Here is a 21449-nt window from a genome sequence, read left to right on the forward strand (position 1 = left end):
CTTACATCTCTTTAGCTGAGGGCCCTAGGGAAAAAACGAAATAGATGGATTCAAAGTATAGACAACATTTGGGTAGACATATGGAGGTGTAGGAGTTTACAAGAAGAGATTTTTCAGAGAGAGGAGACAATAGGTACAAGAAAGGGGACGTGAGACAGTATGGACTGTTTTGCACAGTACACATAATTTAATATTACCGAAGCATAACACTGAAAAGAGACAATGAGAGAAGAAACTAGTCAGGCAGATGGAGTATCTTATATCTTAGGCAAAGTAACTAAATTTTCTCTTACAGATAATCCTTTGAAGAATTTTCAGGACCGTGGCATTATCAGATTTACATGTTTAGTGAGGTCATTCTGGTAGCAGTATGGAGGATGGCATTATGGAATCAAACCTGGAATCAGGAGACTGGCAAAGAAGCCTCTCACAAGAATAGTTAGAAGTAATGAAAGCTGGCATGAGGCAGCCCCAGTCAAGATGGATAGATAGGCTATACACTAGTAGACAGTAGATAGGAAAATGGATATAATTTGGTCTAAGAGGCATTTAGGATGCTCTATAGGCATTTACAACACGGGGAGGATGATGGTTGCTTAAACCAAAATAGAAATCCAGAAACAGGAGTAGGTTCTAGGGTGAAAAATTGAACGGTTTAAGATGCTTTGGATTGATGGTATTTCTCACTGAATTCTCATAGGATTTGTAGAAAGAAAATGAAATATGTTTTGTAAAGTGTGGTTTTGCTAATACGAATAGAAAAGATGGCCTCTGAAGAAACATGCTAACACTCTCACTTTGCAAACTAAGCAACAGGTTATGGTGCAGTGTATGACCGCAACTGCAGGAAATTCAAGAGTTGGGGAGGGACCTGTCTCATATTTTTCCATCCCTGGTGACTCAGAGGTAAAAATGGCGCCTGTGGCAAAAATTAGAAAGTGGGAGGGAGAACTGGGTATGGAAAAAAATGAGGGGTTTTTTTTGTTTTGTTTTGTTGTTTTGCTTTAAACATTTGGTGTGATAACTCAGCGCCACACGAATTACGAACATTTTTTTCTTTAAGGTTTGGTCTATAGTACAACTCTATTCTCCGCGTTTAAAGGGATGTTTCATTTTGTGGGCGCGATCGCCTGGGAGGTGGCGTGCCTGCTGCTTTGCCTCATTCACGCTTCTCGGCCTTGGCGGGTTCCACGACAGCCTCCCTATCTCTGGCCCCTCTGGTTTTTTTCTCCAGCGCTGGCTCCAGTTCTGAAAACACTTTCTCGGCGGTGACGACCGGACGGGCTCAGACCCTACGTATTCGCAGGTCTCCCTGGCGCTAGGGTACGGGAAATTCTTTCTCCGGAGGACCGCGGCGTCGCGCTTCCTACAGGCGCACGAGGAATCCCGCGCGCGGCCGCCGGAGCGCGTGCCCGACCGCAGTCTGAAGGCCCCCGGTTGCGGCGCGCGCACCACCTCCGCAAGCACGACACTGCCGCAGCTCCGGGTCCCGGAGTCGGCGGCGCGGGGGCGGGGCCGTGGAGGGACGTCGAGGCCCCGCAGCGGTCCAGGCCGGGAGCTCGGGCAGCATCGGTTGTCGTGGGAACGGCGGCGTAGGCAGGCACTGACGTCAGCGGGCGGCGCCCGTACTGCACCACCCGGTGGGCTCTCAGAGCCGGAGTGGCTGGCGGCTAGGGTGGCTACGCGGGTGCCTGGCTCCCGGCTCGCGCCCCCGGCGGCGTAGGGATCCGCTTCGCACAGTCCCAGTGTCGGCTCCGGCGGGACTGTCTGTCGGCCGCTCTGGACTCTGTTCTCAGTGAGTACGCTGCAGGCCTGCTGGTGGCGGGAGCCCGGGCCGGGTTCTTGGCCTGCCTGGGCCCTCTCAGAGGGGGCGGCGGCTAGGGGGGGGGCACTGGTCAGGTCCGAGAACGCGGAGGCGGCGCGCTGGGGGGCGGGACGGGGGCGGTGCGGCGCCACCGCGGGCTGACCCGCCCAGTGCCTTGGAGCCCTGGGAGGTAGTTCCTAATGAACAGCTCTAAGTACTTTCCCGCTCCCTTCCCTGGGCTCCTGTCTCCTGAGTCCGCCGCGCGGTGTCCAGATCCGCCGTGGAGGAAGTGCAAGCTTTGCCTTTCCCACTCCGGATTCTGGCTTAAAAGCATGTAACTCAGACACGCACTAAATACGTTTATTTCCTTGTAGGGTGTCAGCTTGGTGCTGAACCTCGAACCTGTGAAATGCCTTCTTAATTACATCCGAGAAAAGGTGATAAGTATGTTAACGTTTGTAAGAGTCATGTCGATCTGTATACAAACAGAAAAAAGAGTGCACTATTTAGAATCGCTACCAGTGGCTGTGGTGTATTTCAGCAGTACTGTGGAAACAAACTGCAGTGTATGGCTTTTACTTTTTTTGAGAAAAGGATGCTAACAATTTTTTTCACCTGTTGCATTATTTATTTTGCTGTTACTGCTTGGAGTTTCAAGGAAGAGATTGCTCGTTCTGAGAACTCTGGGAAATTTCAAAAAGTATTTGAAAAATCCAAATACCAAAAGTTTTTAAAAGCATATTTAGAATTTTGTTTGTTTATGAAGAGTATCTTGATTTATCAGTTCAATTATGTATACAGGGTTTTCGATAGTTTCTTTTTTTCCTATGCTATAAAATTCAGCTAAAGGGTGAATTATCTAAGCCTCTGCTGCTTCTCCCTTTGATCTTTAGACATTTATTGGCCGGTAATCAGATGTTTAGAGAAAAAGAAAAATGAGATGAAATATATTGTTAATTTTCGTAGTGAGTATTTCTCAGTGTCTCTTATAAAAGGGTTTGTGAGGGAGAATCTTTAAAATAATCGTATAGGGACGCCTGGGTGGCTCAGTTGGTTAAGCAGCTTTTTTTTTTTAAGATTTTATTTATTTATTTGACAGAGAGAAATCACAAGTAGGCAGGCAGAGAGGCAGGCAGAGAGAGAGGAAGGGAAGCAGGCCCCCTGCTGAGCAGAGAGCCCGATGTGGGACTCGATCCCAGGACTCTGGGATCATGACCTGAGCCGAAGGCAGCTGCTACTAAGTAATAGTAAATGTCACTACATTATGTATTGTATTGATGTATTTTATTTTATTGCACACTTATATTTAGTGCTATAATAATAGATATAAAGTTATTTTATTGAGCACCTACAGTGTGCCAGCCACTGTGCTGATCACTTTGCTTTTCAGTATTTCCTTTTCTCCTTACAATAAAGTAGGTACCATTTTAATTTCCTGGGTCATAAAACATTCTACCAGGGTGAAAATAAAGGACTGAAGTAGAGAGGGAGGTATGGAGCTCAAGGCACTGTGGGAGCACAGAAAAGTATTTAACCGCCCCTTGAGGTTAGAGTGCTCCCAGAGAAGACACAATCTGCATTTAGCATTAAAGGATAGTTAAGAGTTTGTTGGAGTGACAGAAGAAGGGCATATCTCAGGAGAGAGAGGTGGATGTGTAATGGTATAAAGGCAGGAAGGCATTTGGCACAATTGAGAGCCTATAAGTATTTCACATGGTTAGAATTCAGAATGTGTGTGGAACTGTGGCTGGAGAATGAGTCATTTCATAAATAGCCTTCACCCCCCCCCCCATGGTATGGACTTCCAGTTTTTTTCCAGTAAGTGACTGAAATCTAGTGAAGAGATTTAAACAAATGATACCATTGCATTTGTATTTTAGTACATTTTTTCTGCTTGCAATGAAGAGGATGATTTATTTTTTAAAAGGATAAGGTGATAGAAGCATGGAAACAATCTTAAGAAAAAAAGTAAAATCTTTCCATAGTTTTTTTTATCCCTCAAAGCTGCTGTATCATGTCCCTGCCTTTGAGGGTGAGGGAAGTCAGTAGGAAGCAGAATCGTGGAAAGAATTAGCCACATGTTTCTTCTATGGGTCTCACCTCCCATTCATCTCTCCACCTGTTGCCACCAGATTTCCACCCCTTCACAAACAGCTTTGCAAACATGTGACTTGCTGACTGGACTGTAGATCCAGTGGACACTCTACAACTTGGTACCACACAGTGATAGAAAACTTCTTTCTTAAACTTCTTTTTCTTTGGAGGGCACCTGGAGGCTCAGTTGCTTAAGCTCTGACTCCTGATACCCGCTCAGGTCATGATTTCAGGGTCCTAAGATCTAGCATGGCGCCTGCCTGAAATTGTCTCTCCTTCTCCTTCTGCACCTTGCTTGCTCTCTCTCCCCTCCACCACTTGCTCTGTCTCTTTCTGTCTCTCTAACAATAACAACAACAAACTTCTTTCCCTTGGTTACCTCTCTCTTCGAGCTTTCACCTCTCTCTTTGATGTCCTTTTGCTTTATTTTTGGGCTTCCAGAATTCTGTCTTTGGAACTTTTTCCCTGAAACCACCACAGATATAAACCCTAGTTCTCAAATCTTTAGCCTCCTTGCTGGATTACTATATTTTAATGCCTACCAAACAACCTGATTATATGCATAAACATGTATGTATATATACAGTGGTAATAGCTGTCATTTTCAAAGGGCTTGCCATGTTCCAGGCATTGTGCTGTTTTATTTGCATATTCTCACTTAATCTGTACAAAAACTTTATGAGTGATTTATTATTGTTATTCTCTTTTGAAAGATTAGGAAATCGAGGTCCAGAAGTTAATTTACTGGCAAGTAGAACTGGGATTTGAATCTAGGGGTGTGACACTGAGCCAGTGCTTGTAGCTGGCTAGTTCCCCTCAGATACCCAGCTCAACAGGCCCCACTAAGCTCATCGAGTGTACCCATAAGAAGTATCTATTACAGTATTACAGTTGTAACAGATGTTCACTGGTTTGTTTTGTTTGTTTTTAAGACATTATTTTAAATCATTTGACCCTTATAACAACCTTTTGAATATATACTGGTAGACTGATTTTACAGATGAGGAAACAAATGCGTGAGGTCACACAATTAACTATTGAGACTAATTCCAGGACTTGGGTTTTAAACTTATCCATTATACTTGTCCTGTATTCCAAAAAATGATACTACTGGCCTAAGTATTCTATTTGCAGAAAATGAGAATCATCCTTGACTCTTTGTCCTGCACTGTCAGTAGTTTTTAATCTTTCTGAAATGTCTAAAATACCATAAGTACTATAATTTTTTTGTTTAATGGTAAGCAAATCAAGCTGAATATAAGTAAGTCACTTGTCTTAGTAACTCATAGTCATATAGTTCAGCTGTTTTCCTATATATTGAATGACCACGGAATATATAAAAAGTCATCCTTTGGTTTATATTTTTTTCTACTTATGTGCTTTCAGGTTTCAATTTCTGATACACTTAGGCTTACATCCTCTCTCTTTAATAATTTGGGGATTAATAGATTAATTAATAGATTGGAAAGTAGATGACCAATACTTCTTAGGTATGTATCTCCTAGGAAGAATACATTCAGGCTCCCATCCATAAAGCACAGGAGTCTTTACTGTGTGAATTTAGTTCTATCTATTTTGTCTGTGTACCAGAAAATTGTTATATGACTTAACCCATATAATTAGGTATATGTGTATAATCATTCTTACCGTTTTAGCCTTTTTTTCTCAGACTTTTCTGTCCAGAGTACCCATGATATTAGAGGAACCAGAATGTGGATCCCCAGGGATCTGGAGCTTTAACAGATAATTGCTCAGCCAACTCAAATTATGTTTTTTTTTTTTTTTAACAGTCTTCTGCTTTATTCTTAAAAATGTGTGAATATTGTGTTCTAATGTGGACATTAATATGTTTGTTTTGGACATACACCCTCATCTTTAAGTAAAATTGGAAATTTAGGAATACATATCCTGAGATTATCCCTGGTTTTGATATGTAATAATACACACCCATTATATTTGAGGAAGATAGTACAAATGCTTATGCTTAACCTTTTCTACTGCAACATTTTTAGTGGCAGGTACAAAAGTGTCTAAATGCATTGTCTGTGAATATGCTACCTACAAGCATATTTTACTAATCTAATAGTGTATGCTCTTGGGAAAGTCAATTCTTGGGTGGAGTTTGTTTTCTTAAAAGTACATCGAAATGTTTATTTTTCACTTAAAACACTTTTTAAAGTACATTAACATATTAAGTACATATATATTGCCTTTCAAGATTTTTAAAAGTTTTTGTTTCATATACATATTTTATTCAAATATGATCCAGTTTTCATTACTTTTCTTCATTACAGTCTTCAGACCCTAAACTAATCATATGTGCTTTAAGTCATATACATAAGACTGGATAAGAGAATTTAGCTTTATTGGTATAAACCTGATGAGGTAGTGGACAAATCATCACATAATCTTGTGTGAAAAATGTTTTGTAATTTTTTATTTGCAAATTCCCTACTACAAATAAATTCTCGTTGTTTTAATAGGATCCTGATTGAGTCATTGCTTTACATTATAACTCAGTGCTCTCCATAAAGCTAAGAGATGCCCACTGGTAAGACTTTTATGAAATTTATATCTGGAATACAATTTATTTATTTACTTATTTTAAAATTTGAATTATTTTAAGGGGTTCTTTGATCTATTAATGAATACTAAACCAAATACTACAATTAGATACTTAATAGTTTGATTTCTATTTCCTATTTATTTTATTTTCTTATTTTTTTATGTTTTTTAATCAATTTTCCATTTATTTTCTTATTTTGTTTTTTATGTTTTTTATCAATTTTCTATTTAATGTTCGGTATTAAGGTTAGTATGTATTAGATGGCAGTTTGGGACTTCACTGGATAAGGTAAATAATCATTACAACAATGGTGAGGTTTTTTTCCTTATTATCAAAATGGACGGTTTACTCTAGAGCAGGTTTTAGCAACTTTTTCATAAAAAGAAAGCTAGTAAATATTTTAGGTTTATTCTCTACTACAACTGCTCACCTGTGCCACTGAGGCATAAAAGCATCCATAAGAATTCTTAACACAGTGGGCATGGCTGTGTTTCAGTAAACTTTTTTATGTATAAGAGTAAATGACTGCCCTGTAGGCCGTAATCTGCCATCACCTGCTCTGGGGCAATCTTTCATTCATTCAGCATTTATTCAGCATTAGGACATGTTTATTGAGTAAGTACGCTGTGCTAGAGCTCATGAAAATAGTAGGGATGGTAGCATAGTGTAGTGGGTGAGACAGAGACAATGTAATTATTTGTGTAGATATACAAATAATTATACGGTTTCGAGCCGTGTTAGGTGCTGTGAAGAAAAAGAACAGTCTGCCATGTGAGGAATGGGGAAATTCAGATGAGATTGTCAGGAAGTGTTCCACTTTTAAGGCAACATTTGAACAGGCAGCTTAACACCAGATAGCTGAGAAGTTAGAGGAAGTTTACACCAGGTAGAAGCAGCTTGCTTATTCTGGTGGAGGAGTGAGAAGGGCAGAATGGCTAGAATGTAGGGGACTAAGGGGCTGTTTCTCTTGGTTTCAAGCTGTAGAGGTTGGCAGGCCAGGAAATGAGAACCCTGTAGGGCGTGTGAAGGAATCATTTTGTCCTAAGTGAAGTGGGAAACTGGCAAGGTCTTAAGCAAGGGAATAACATGATCTGACTTATGTTTTAAAGAAAAAAAAATAACGTTTGGCTTTTTGTATTTATGGTATGCTGATTATTGCCTAGGCAACTGTTAGCCATTCTTCATGCAAATGATCTTTGATAGAGAATTATTCTGATTTTACAGATAGCAAAGATGAAGTTTAGAGTCGTTAAGTAACTTGCTTAAGGCCACCTAACAGTGGTAGATGCTATCATGAGTCACAAGTGGAAAGTTAACTTAGTAAAGGAAACTTTTAAAGGGAGTAGCCCAAAAGGTAAGAGGGATTCAAGTGAGTGTGGTGTCACAAAGCCAAAAGAAAAGTTTTACAAAGGAAGAACTGGTTAGTTCTAACGTAGCTGAAGAACTCATGCTGATATTTACAAGACTATGTTCTTTAACATCTGCTAGCATATAGCAGATACCTGCTGTCATAGAGTTGTTTAGAAAATGACAGGAGTCTTTACCTTTGCAGTGGAGAGTGAAGCCATGGTAAAAACCAAAGTTCGCTTTGAGGAATTGCTTAAGACCCACAGTGAGCTCACTGATGAAAGAAAAAAACTGAAGAAAAAAATGGGCAAATCTGGAGAAAAAATTGCAGTGAGTAATTGATCATTTGATAATGATGACTTATATATCTGCATGAAATTATGACTTTGATATTAAAATTCTGAGGAACTTTGGAAATTGAAAATAGTATATCTATGTTATAGTCAATAGCACAGGGTATAAAAAGCTTATGGTAGAATCTGTATGACTCTTGGGGTACTGAGTTCAATATTCAGTGCTGTGCTACCAAAATAATGTAGACAAAATGATGAGAGTGCTGAGAGAATGGGCAAACTCAAGTAGCCAACATAGTACACACTTTTAAAGAAAATGAAGGTTTTTTTTTTTTTTTAAAGATTTTATTTATTTATTTGACAGAGAGAGAAATCACAAGCAGGCAGAGAGAGAGGGGAGGAAGCAGGCTCCCTGCTGAGCATAGAGCCCGATGCGGGACTCGATCCTAGGACTCTGGGGCCGAAGGCAGCGGCTTAACCCACTGAGCCACCCAGGCGCCCAGAAAATGAAGGTTTTTTAATCCAGAATTGTGAAGAATTTAGGGAGTAATATGTTACTTCAGATATTCAACGGCTTGTCTTTATTTAGACTGATTGATCTGATTCTACCCAGCAGAACCAGGAGAAGTCACTGGAATCTGAAGGCAGTAATTATCTTTTTGTATTTGAGGTACACGTTCAAATGACAGTTTTTGGCAGCAAAGTTGAAGAGATTAAAGATGCTGAACTCAATAGTACTAAACAGATCAACAATTGACTACAATCTGATTACATAATATTATAGAGTCTGTAATAGTATCCACGGTTAATGTACTATTCACTCTTCAGACCTGTCTTGCTATATTAGTTGGACCTTTTATTCCTTTGACCATAATCTGTTATGTACACACACACAGACACACACACGGGCACAAATAACTTCATGCATGTTCTGGAAATTGGTACATAGTACATAGTATTTCTTTGGCTAGAGTTTTATGAGTTATGTATAGCTTATATTTTACTTGTTGCAGATTTTACCCTATTCTGAATTTTTCCATGTGACCTCTTCATTCTAATATTCTCTCTGGCAGCCATCAACATGATAGTATATATGCTCAAGTGAGACAAAAATAAGTACTAACCCTGGCCAGAATCCAGCTGCACACATGTGAGAGGTTTGTAGTACAGCTGTTTACTGTTGCATACCAATTTAGAACTCCTGGTGGAATCGGGCAGATTAGGTCTTCCATAGTGGATGCTGCGCATTTGTATAATGTGCTTCTCCCTGTGGTACTTGTATGAGTATGATAAGGAGTAGTGGGATATGGAGGATGGAACATTGCATATTGGCATATGCCCTTGCCTTGGGTAGGTGATATACATTGGACAAAAACAGAAAAAATCGTGGGAACAAAAGTATATATTTAAGGACTCAGTCAAAGTAGAACCTCATGTTTTCTCTTACTGGGCTTTCTGAACTGGACTTTGTGAGCACGAACTAGATGCTGTTTAGGCCAGGAATGCTCAATTGAATGGATAACCAAAAAATGGGCAGAGGAGATGTCCATTTAGCTATTGTCCAGTTAGATGTTGGGAACACACAAATGTGAGATGACTAAAGATAATCTACCTCACCTCTTTTGGTACCTAGTAGGCCATTCAGTTGCCGCCTTTATCAGAGATGAGTGTCCTAAGAAAAAATAGGAAGAGATTTTTTAGCTCAAAAGAAGGGGACTATTCCTGGAAGACTTAGAGGAAAACAAAATATTTTTGAAATGATTTACTTTAGGAAATAAAGTAAACCTCTTTTTATTTACTAGATAACAGTGCTTCCTATCTTTCAAGCACTTCTAAACATATTATGTATATTCACTAGTTTTTAATAACATGAAATGATGAGGTTTTATTCCATTTTAAATTAAGGAAACTGGATCACAGAGAGGTTGAATAACTGCCTGAATTTGCATAGTTGGTGGCAGAACCAGAATTCAAACTCTAACAGTCTGGCTACAGAGCCCACTCTCTTAACCATAACCCAGTAGAACCTCTGAATAACATATGAAGAGATGGGACCTCATCAGAACAAAAACATGTACAGAACAGGCAGGGTGAGATTGGAAGGGGAGCTGGCTGAAATAAGAAAAGGAAGCAAGGAAAGGCTGTACTAAGAGAATTCACAATAATGCAGATTCACATTATTTTTCAATAATCTGTTAGGTACTGTGATATGAATTTTGCAAATGCTGTTTCCGATTCTCATGTTAATCATGAAACATAGGTAGTGGGACTCTTATTTTGCATGAGAGGTTTTATAAACATCAGGACATAAAAACCACTTTAACAAAGATGTTAAATGTTTTGCTAGAGCCTTAAAGCCAGCAGTAGAGTAAGGGGGATTTAAAATTATAGTCTCTCCGTGTTCTGCCTTTAGTTGCTTTTTAAAAACTGTGTCTTCAGCCTAAAACAGTAGAATTGGTACCATGGAAAAGTCTTAATTAGTGATAAGGAAAATAAATGTGAGACATTCTCCCATGAGAAGAAATGGCTAAAACTAAAATGAAGTAAATAATGAAAACCTATAGAAATATTTGACCTCTAAGTAAGTGTTCCCAGACAATGCTAATGGAGCAGAAACAGTAGAAAGAGCATGGTGAAAAAAACCTTCTGGAGATTAACAGAAAGATCTAGGAGGAGATGAGTCTATCTTGCATTCTGGGTAAAATTTATGAAATGAGAACTATATTTAGAACTTGGTAATTTCAGGAGAAAAGTTAATTTTGCAAGTATCTCAACAGAAAAAAACACATCAGGTGCATTTCAGGCCTCTCTCAGAAAACACTAAACCCAGAAGACAAGAAAGCAATATCTGTATAGTATTGAGGGGAAAATTGTATCACAAGAAATCCAATGACCTAAGTGTCAGTTGTTTGTGAGGTCAGTAGTGAACATGAGAATGAACAGAGAATTATTATAAGTGTTCTCTCCCTGAAAACAAGAAAACTGTTGAATGTGTATTATTTGAATATGTAGTACCATTTCCAGAAACATTAATCAAAAATTAAGAATGTAAGAATAAAGAATATATGGTCTGAAAATATATCTGCTTGAGTCTTTTGAGACCAGTTAAACATATAGGACTTTATTATTTGTGCCAAAAATAATTACTGAAGATTCATATTCCATAACGTACCTGTGATAATGTGAGATAACAGGAACATTGTTCTAAAACATTGGGCAAATCTTTCCTAGCTTGCAGAGCAAAAAAAAGTCCTATAACGATTACTTTTACCTAAAGTGTAGTCAGAAGTTACTTCATCCTGGAGTTCAAAATAAATGAAACAAGTAATATGTAAAATTGATTATTATACTTTCAGAGTCATCAGATGTCAAGAAAAATGGGTGCCTGGGTAGCTCAGTCGTTAAGCATCTGCCTTCAGCTCAGGTCATGATCCCGGGGTCCTGGGATCAAGCCCTGCATCTGGCTTGCTGCTGGACAGGAAGCCTGCTTCTCCCTCTCCCACTCCCCCTACTTGTGCTCCCTCTCTCTCTCTGTGTCTCTCTCCATCAAATAAATAAATAAAATCTTAAGAAAGAGAAAGAGAAAGAAAGAACTGAACAAGTGAACACAACAGACTTTTTTAAAAATTTTTTTAATTTATTTTCAGTGTAACGGTATTCATTGTTTTTGCACCACACTCAGTGCTCCATGCAATCCGTGCCCTCTCTAATACCCACCACCTGGTTCCCCCATCCTTCCACCCCCCCGCCCCTTCAAACCCCTCAGATTCTTTTTCAGAGTCCATAGTCTCTCATGGTTCACCTCCCCTTCCAATTTCCCTCAACTCCCTTCTCCTTTCTAACTCCCCTTGTCCTCCATGCTATTTGTTATGCTCCACAAATAAGTGAAACCATATGATAATGGACTCTCTCTGCTTGACTTATTTCACTCAGCATAATCTCTTCCAGTCCCATCCATGTTGCTACAAAAGTTGGGTATTCATCCTTTCTGATGGAGGCATAATACTCCCTAGTGTATATGGACCACATCTTCCTTATCCATTCGTCCGTTGAAGGGCATCTTGGTTCTTTCCACAGTTAGGTGACTGTGGCCATTGCTGCTATAAACAATGGGGTATAGATGGCCCTTCTTTTCACTACATCTGTATCTTTGGGGTAAATACCCAGGAATGCAATTGCAGGGTCATAGGGAAGCTCTATTTTTAATTTCTTGAGGAATCTCCACACTGTTCTCCAAAGTGGCTGCACCAACTTGCATTCCCACCAACAGTGTAAGAGGGTTCCCCTTTCTCCACATCTTCTCCAATGCTTGTTGTTTCCTGTCTTGCTAATTTTGGCCATTCTAACTGGTGTAAGGTGGTATCTCAATGTGGTTTTATTTTTTTTATTTTTTAAAGATTTTATTTATTTATTTGACAGAGAACACAAGTAGGCAGAGAGACAGGCAGAGAGAGAGAAGCAGGCTCTGCACTGAGCAGAGAGCCCGATGCAGGGCTCGATCCCAGGACCCTGGGATCATGACCTGGGCCGAAGGCAGAGGCTTTAACCCACTGAGCCACCCAGGCGCCCCCTCAATGTGGTTTTAATTTGAATCTCCCTGATGGCTAGTGATGATGAACATTTTTTCATGCGTCTGATAGCCATTTGCATGTCTTCATTGGAGAAGTGTCTGTTCATATCTTCTGCCCATTTTTTTTATATGATTATATGTTTTGTGTGTGTTGAGTTTGAGGAGTTCTTTATAGATCCTGGATATTGACCTTTTGTCTGTACTATCATTTGCCAATATCCTCTCCCATTCCGTGGGAATTGTTTTGTTGACCACAACAGACTTTTTAAAAAAGAAACAAAGGTAGTGAAAAAAGAAATTTAAGAATAAACTCTTAGGGGTGCCTGGGTGGCTCAGTTGGTTAAATGACTGACTCCTGATTCAGCTCAGGTCATGATCTCAGGGTGGTGAGCTGGAGCCCTGGGTTGGCTCTGTAGGGAGTGCTCAGCAGGGAGTCTGCTTGAGATTTTCTCTACCTCTCCCTCTAGCCCCTCCCCCTGTGCATGCACACTCTATCTCAAATAAGTAAATCTTTAAAAAAAAAAAAATGAAGTTAATCATAAAAATAAATGTAAACAGTTTAAGCTTCCTACTTCAGAAAGCAAGCTCTAAAATTTTTTAAAATGTCAGGTGTTTAGCTTGCAACATTGACAGATCAAACAAAATGACATAAAGTTTAAAAGCTGGCAAAAGTATATACAAATCTAAAAAGAAACAGAATTTTCTCAATTATGAATATATTGAAAAAACAAAAAACTTAAATAAATATGAATAAAAGAAATTTAACCCTATGTTGAGAAAATATTTGTCTCAGCCAAAATAGGTTTTCTCCCTAAGAACTCAAGAATAGCATTGGGGCACCTGGGTGGCTCCGTCAGTTGAGGTCCAACTTTTTGGTTTTTGCTCAGGTCATGATCTCAGAGTCATGAGCTCCATATCAAGCCCTATGTGGGGCATGGAGTCTGCTTAAGAGTCTCTCTCTCCCCAATGCCCCCCATGCACGCATACATTCTCTCTTTCAAATAAACTAATAAATCAGTTAATTTTTAAAAAGAGTATCTTAAAAATTGGCTAAGTCAGCATCAGTAAATCAGTACAAATAAGTTGAATGAAAACCATATGATTGTATAAAAGTAAGGGGAAAAGCTGTAATATTTTACTTAGAAAGAGGATACTAGTGATTTTTGAAAAATAATTTGATGTTCATGTAAGTGATAATTATGTACTTTCTGAGGTGCATACACATGGCTTATTGTGTATGATTTCAGGAGCTTCCAGGACCCCCTTTGAGAATGGAGGGTAGTCCCCTGATGACCTAAAGATACCTCACCAATAAGTACTTCCTTCAAAATCAGGATCCATAAGGAAAGATCTCTTTATCTCAAGAATATAATTAATATTTTTGAAATTTTAGTAAATATAATTAGATAAGAAATGTAAATAGCATTATCATAGCTTTTCTTCACCTAATATTTGTCTCTACTACATGCCGGGGACTATGCTAAGTGCTCTGCGCACTTACTTCACCTTATCTCACAGGAATCCTGTCACGTGAGTATACATCAGAGAACAGAGAGATTAAGGAACTTACCCAAGATCTTACAACTAGTAAGTAGTGAATCCAGATCCTTATGACTCCGGAGCATATATTCATGACAGCTGAACGGTATGGCTTCCTTGATTCACCAGTGTGTAGTGTGAGCAATGTATGACTCCCAGTGAGGAGAGCAAGGACTTATACTTGATATTCCAAATAGTAATGTTATCTGTGCCAATCAATTGAAAGTGAACAAGTATATAAAAATCATCTGTTATAGCCTAGAAACACATCAGAAAATACTGCAGAACAGAAAAATTAATAAGCATTTCATATACAGAAACTATAAAAGCCTTACAAGATCTTAAAAGTAAATTTTCTAAAAATACAGATTCTTATATTAAAAACCTATGATTTTTTTTAGTAGATATTTCAGAAAGCTTGCACTTTATGTATGCTAGTTCTTTGAAGCTTAACCCAATAGTACTGCAGAACAGAAAAATTAATAAGCATTTCATATACAGAAACTATAAAAGCCTTACAAGATCTTAAAAGTAAATTTTCTAAAAATACAGATTCTTATATTAAAAACCTATGATTTTTTTTTAGTAGATATTTCAGAAAGCTTGCACTTTATGTATGCTAGTTCTTTGAAGCTTAACCCAATAGTAGCAGTCTCCAGTGGACCATTTATTTATTTATTTATTTATTTATTTATTTATTTATTTATTTATATGCGGGGGGGGTGTTCTGTAACAAATTACCTATTTATTTATTTATTTATTTACTTAACATGTGATGTGTTATTTGCTTCAGGGGTATAGGTCTGTGAATCATAAGTCTTACAGAAATCATAGCACTTACCATAGCACATACCCTCCCCAATGTCCATCACCAAGCCACCCAATCCCTTTCACCCCCCTCTTCCCTCCAGCAGCCCTCAGTTTGTTTACTGAGATTAAGAGTCTCATATGGTTTGTCTCCCTCTTTGGTTTTGTCTTGCTTCATTTTCCCTCCCTTCCCCTATTATCCTCTGTCTTGTCTTTCAAATTCGTCATATCAGTGAGATCATATAATAATTGTCTTTCTCTGACTAATTTTGCTTAGCTTAATACCCTCTAGTTCTATCCATGTCATTGCAAATGGCAAAATTTCGGGTTTTTTGATGCCTCATAGTATTCCATTGTATGTATATACCACATCTTCGTTATCCTTTCATCTGTTGGTGGACATCTGGGCTCTTTCCATAGTTTGGCTATTGTGGACATTGCTGCTATAAACATTTGGGTGTGCATGCCCCTTCGAATCACTACATTTCTATCTTTAGGGTAACTACCCAGTAGTGCAGTGCTGGGTTGTAGGGTAGCTCTATTTTCGACTTCTTGAGGAACCTCCATACTGTTTTCCAGAGTGGCTGCATCTAGCCTTTTTTATTAAAAAATCTCATTTAAAATAATTTTGATTAGAGAAACATATACTGGTGTGTTTATTCTGTCATTTGACCTAATTTGATAATATTTAATTTTGGGCAGCATTTTCAATGATGTATTTGGATTAATTGTAGGGTAATTCTAAATTATAGACTTTTGATTTTACAGTATAATTATGAGCAAAATGAATGACCTGGGTGTGTTTTCTGTTGGGAAACCTGAAATGCTTTAACTCTGTGGCTCCTTTAGCAATTTCTCAAATATCTTATAATTACAGTATGGATCATTCTGCCAAAGAGAAAATTAACATTTGAGATGTGAGCAATTTATTCACTTCTGAAAAGTCATTAAGTATTTTTCTCCATGTTAATTATCTCATTTAATCTGAGGTTACTCTCAGAAATGCCAAGAGCGTAAACTAGGCCTGTGCTAATGAGATGGTTTAGAATGCAATCAGTGTGTTCAAGTGAAAAAATGAAATTATTTTCCCAATATTACACTGAACACTGATCATTGTGCTTTATCTTTATGTCACTGAATTGCACTTGGCTGAAACTTTGTTACTGTGCCTTCTTTTCCTAGCTTGACACTGTTAGAAGCAATCTTCTAAAAAGTAAAGAAACTAGAGGTGATGATGTAAGTCCTACGAGCATTGATAACTCAGAGGAGAGCATGCAAGTCACTAAAAGTAAACTAAGGAATCCTCAGTCAACGCCTGAAAATCCAGATGATGTTAGTGTAGAGGAAGAAAAGCAAGGAAAGACAAGTAAAAAGGCGGTGAAAACAGTATTCCAGATGGCTGCACAAGGAATGGAACTGGAAACTCCTGTGAAGAAGGTGGATTCCACACATCAGAAAGCACGGACCAGGCCACAGCCAGGTGTTGCTCATCAGAAGAGCAAGAAGGTAGATGAAGAAAGAGAAAACAGTAATTTAGATGAGGAGGAAGAACTGTTGCAATTGTACCAACTTCAAGTAGCTGAAGAAATGGCGAAGGAGATTAAGAAGAAAATAAGAAAGAAACTCGAAGAACAGTTGACTTACCTTCCCTCAGATCCCTCATTGCATGATGGCAAACTGAACAGTGAGAAAAAAATAAAGAAAAAAAAGAAAGTTTCAATGTCGTCTAAAGCTGAAACAAGGTACTTTGCATTGACAGATATAAAATGTCCTCTAGTATTCTCAGCTTTTGAGTGATACCTGTAGTTACACTAAGAAAATTCTTAATGTTTCATGTGGATACATTACCAGTACAATAATAAGCTACACTTTCCATAGCACCTTAATATGTGCTAACTGCTTTATAAGAATTAACTTACTGATGCCTTGTAACAACCTTATGAGGAATAGTAACACTATCACCCTATTTTGCAGATAAGGAAACTTGAAAGTTTTAAGTCACAGAACCAGTATGAAGCTAAGCCAAAACCTTAGCAGTCTTGTTCTAAAGTCTCTACCCTTTAATATTTACATCTGCTTATTAAATAATAGAAACCCAATTTCTCTCCCTTTTTGGAGTTACAAATGCCTATTTGGAAAAATGAATATAGTGTTTTTCTTTATTATACAAATGATATTTGCTTATTGTAGAACATACACAAAGAAGGTGAAAGTAACCTAACCATCTAAAGGTGATCATTATAAGCAACTTAGCATACTTATTTTTTTCTATATATGGTGCTTATACATACATGTTTGCATTTGGGGTGTGAGTGCTTCTGTGATCGTATTTATATTTATATGTCTCTCTTTCTGTATTTGATTTTGCCCTGGCCTTCAGGGAGTTTTCGCTAACGTCCTCATCCAAAAATAATTCCCTTCTTACCAAAAGCTAGATAACTAGTGGTAACAAAAGGAGAGCAAAAAGAGTTGCTAGGTGAACATGTTACAATATATATTAACTATCTGTTGCTGCACAAAAAGTCTGCTCTAGAACTTAGCAGAACAACAAACATTTATTGTCTCGGTTTCTGTGGATCAGGAATCTGAGCATGGCTTAAGTGGGTACCGCTGACTCAAGATCTCTCATGGCCTACAGTCAGGATGTCAGCTGGGGGTGCAGTCATCTTAAGGGTTGGCTGGAGTAGGATCTGCAAGTGACAGAGCTGTTGGAAGGCTTGGAATACCCACTTCTAAGTTCACTCCTGTGGTACTTGGCAAGTCTCAGGTCCTGACTGACTTGACCAGAGACATTGATTCCTTGCCACATGGGTCTCTCCATGTGGGCTACTCACAACGTGGCCACTTGCTTCCCCAGGGCAAGGGCTTTGAGAAAGAGAGAGTCATAGTCTTTATGGAATCCAATCTTTAATCTTGGTTTCAAAGTGGCATCCATTATGTTTGTCATATATTGTCTATTAGAAGTAGGTCACTAGGTCCAGCCCACAATCAAGGAAAGGGACTCAACAAATATATTAAGAGCAGGAGGCAAGGACCATTGAGGGCCATCTTAGGGGCTACTTGCCACAGTATACCTTCAGTTTTTCTTACAGCTACCATATCTGTTATGAACTTGTAAGCCATACTTACTATTACATGTGAGTTCATGAATTTTAAATAAAACCACAGGTTACATGACCATGGCATGCAAAAGGTAGTTCTCTTTAAATAATAGTATTTGGTGATGTGATAAAACAGTATGGCTTTCTGGAATTATTATTTTGAAATATTTCTCTCATCTTTTTATTTCTCAACCTCTTTTTAAAAAATATGACTATATTGGAAGTCAGTTTTTTATTATTCAGGTGCAGATTTTTTACTTGATAAATTACAAACTTTAATAGGCTTGTTTTTTCTCTACAATGAGTATAACTCTAGGCTGCTACTCCTTAGCATTTATTAGTTCACATAACACATTTTCATTTTAATAATGGCCTTCTGAAAATGTGGTAGCACACCAACCCCTGGAAAAGATAATTAATTGTTATCTAGAAATCAAAAGTTGAATATCTGAAGCCTCTTGAAAGCAGAACAAACTTAGAACACTTTTTTTTTTTTTTTTTTTTTTTTTTGCTTTTAAATAAGGTAATTTAGAAATTTGTTCCTTAATCATTGACTTGGCAACACGGTGAGGATGCTTTCATCAGTCCTGTAGAAAAACAGATTTACTGCTCATAAAATATATAACTTCATCTTTTCTGGGAGTTTAGAGCTCAAGTTTAATTTGGCTCAGGTGTATATAACTCATTACCAAATATAAAATAATACCTATTGATACCTAATATGACAGTTCACCATTTTAATGCATAATATAATATATGTATCCCCTAGCAGGAAAGAATACTGATTTTAAGATTATCCTTGACTCTGTTCACTGTTCAGTTTGCTGCATCATTAAGAAGAAGAAGATTATATTTGTAATGGCTTGTACTTGGTTTGTATTTGCAGTACATTGATCATCTCTGATGACACAGCTGAAAGTGAACAAAAGAAAGAATCTCCAGTTAGAACAGTTACTTCAGATTCTCATCAAGATGAGAAAATAAGCTCAGTGGAAGACAATGTAGAAGACAGCATGCAAGATGACACAAAATCCAAACCAAAAAAAAAGAAAAAGAAGGCTAAAACAGGTTTGTTATCCAAATTAAATAAAAAACATGTCTGGTAGAAATAAGTTGATTCTAGGACTTTGAGTCCTTAAAACTAAAGAAGATCTATTCCCAAAGACTATAATTTTAAAAATCCAGTATAGACTGTAGTTGACCCTTGAACAACATGGGTTTGAACTGTGAAATGCAGGCTCACTTACACTGATTTTTTTTTATAAAAAAGTAAAGTTCTGTAAATGTATTTTCTTTTTTTATGACTTCCTTACAGCATTTTCTTTTCTCTGGCTTGCTTATTTTAAGAATATAATATATGATACATGTAACATGTAAAATGTATGTTAATTCACTGTTTATGTTATCAGTAAGGCTTCTGGTCAGCAGAAGGATATTAGTCTTGGGCAAGTCAGAGATTAAGCACAGGTTTGCAAATGTGCAGGGGGTTGGCACCCCTAACCCTGGCATTGTTCAAGGGCCACCTGTGTGTGGCACTTGTTCTTAGATTCATGTATGTTAAGACATTTATTTATTTGTAACTGTGGGTCTCTTTGATCAGTCAATATTATGTAAGTAATCTCTAATTCTTGACTTAATTTAATTGAATCCTAGAATAACATTAACTTTGTTGCTGTTGTGGCACAGATTTCTTTATACTATTGAGTTTCAAACCCCTAAATAATTCAGACTCATATTTATTGAAAGTGTTAAGTGGTCAGCAGTTAATAAACATTTCACATGTTAAGGTTGCAACCCTCTGTCACACGTGATTGTCTTCCTATGTCCTCAGCCTGATTCAGTTTTTTTCCTTCCCACTTTTCCTTCCCACCCTCTTGCTTCGTGTCTTCCTCTTTACTCATTTTCTTTCTTTCCTCTTATTTTTCTTTACTTGTTATTGCCTTTTTCCTACTTCTTATATTCTTTTTATTCTTTTCAATTTCCATTTAATTGACCAAAAATGGGGACCAAAGTAGGCAATTTTAGAATTTATGGTAGTTATTGATTGGATATGCAATTGATGATGCTTTGTGGTTCCTGTGAGTATATTTGTAAAACCTTTGTTAAAGTATGATACACACATAGAAAAGTGTTCATGTTACAAGCATACTGTTTAGTGGATTTTCACAAACTGAACATGCCTATAAAATCGTCATCCAAATCTAGAAACAACACTGTTAGCACCAGAAACCCCGTGAGTCCCTTCTCTTTCATTGCCCGTCAGGAGTAGATGTTATCCTGACATCTAACACAGTTTATTTCTGCCTGGTTTTCTACTTTGATGTGAATAGAATCAGAAATACTGTGCTCTTTGTGCCTGACTTCTTTCACTGAAAATTATTTTTGTGAGATGTAGACTGTGTTGCTTGCAGTTGAGCTTATTCATTATCAGTTCTGCTTTTGCACTGTATGGATATCCATTGTGGGGCTATACTGCAGTAATTTACCAATTGTACTGATGGACATTTGAGCTGTTTCTAGTTTTAGGTGGTTACAAATAAAGCTGTAATATTCTAGCCATGTCTTCTGGCAAGCATATATATACATTTGGGGGGCATCTTTTTTTTTTAAAGCATAGTGTTATTTATGGAGTTCCTATGTCTTTCAGAACTACTCACTGGTAGGAAACACTACTCAGAAACATGGCTGTGATCCTTTAAATATAGCATCTAAAGAAAAACTGAAAAAGTACTCCATTGCTTTCTAATATATTTATTTTGTTGAGCATCTTATTAGGAGAAGGTCACTGTCAGAGATTATGAATATTTTTCACTTTAATAAATACTTCCCATTTTCCAGAGTTGGTTTACAAACTGATGACACTAGCAGTATTTGAGAACTTCTAGTGCTCTACATCTTCACTATTCTCAGTATTTAAAAATTTTAGCCATTCATAATGTATAATGATATTTCGGTTTTACTTTAAACTTTGGTAACTAATGAAGTTGAGAATCTTCTTCATGTTTGTTGCATACTTGGATTTCTTTATTTTATATGCTTGTTTAAGTCTTTCGTGTATACTTTTAAGAAATGGAATTGTTTGCCTTTTACAATTTGTGAGAATTTTTTTTTGAATTTTTAATTTTTTAATTAACATATAATGTATTATTAGCCCCAGGGGTACAGGTCTGTGAATCGCCAGGTTTACACACTTTTCAGCATTCACCATAGCACATTCCTTCCCCAATATCCATAACCCCACCACCCTCTCCCTACCCCCCTCCACCTGGCAGCCCTCAGGTTGTTTTGTGAGATTAAGAGTCTCTTATGGTTTGTCTCCCTCCCGATC

At 37.8% G+C, this 21449-nt stretch overlaps 1 protein-coding gene across 7 annotated transcripts in view; it reads left to right on the forward strand.

Annotated features, from left to right (window-relative positions):
- Positions 1-1531: 1531 nt before the first annotated feature.
- AHI1 (Abelson helper integration site 1) overlaps positions 1532-21449 on the forward strand; it is a 225402-nt gene continuing 205484 nt past the window's right edge. For 3 of the 7 annotated variants that reach the window (XM_059177483.1, XM_059177486.1, XM_059177487.1), the window contains exons 1-7: positions 1533-1795; positions 2179-2241; positions 6382-6449; positions 8017-8141; positions 14193-14261; positions 16203-16762; positions 19008-19189. In XM_059177483.1, the coding sequence (XP_059033466.1) occupies positions 6440-6449; positions 8017-8141; positions 14193-14261; positions 16203-16762; positions 19008-19189 (946 nt within the window). In that variant the 5' untranslated portion in view covers positions 1533-1795; positions 2179-2241; positions 6382-6439. Of the gene's footprint in view, positions 1796-2178; positions 2242-6381; positions 6450-8016; positions 8142-14192; positions 14262-16202; positions 16763-19007; positions 19190-21449 lie in introns of all 7 variants that reach the window. The other 4 variants (XR_009354625.1, XR_009354624.1, XM_059177484.1 and 1 more) reach the window with 3 other exon arrangements.

The sequence above is a fragment of the Mustela lutreola genome, chromosome 6 (genome assembly GCF_030435805.1).
Source record: "Mustela lutreola isolate mMusLut2 chromosome 6, mMusLut2.pri, whole genome shotgun sequence".
NCBI classification, from domain to species: Eukaryota; Metazoa; Chordata; class Mammalia; order Carnivora; family Mustelidae; genus Mustela; species Mustela lutreola.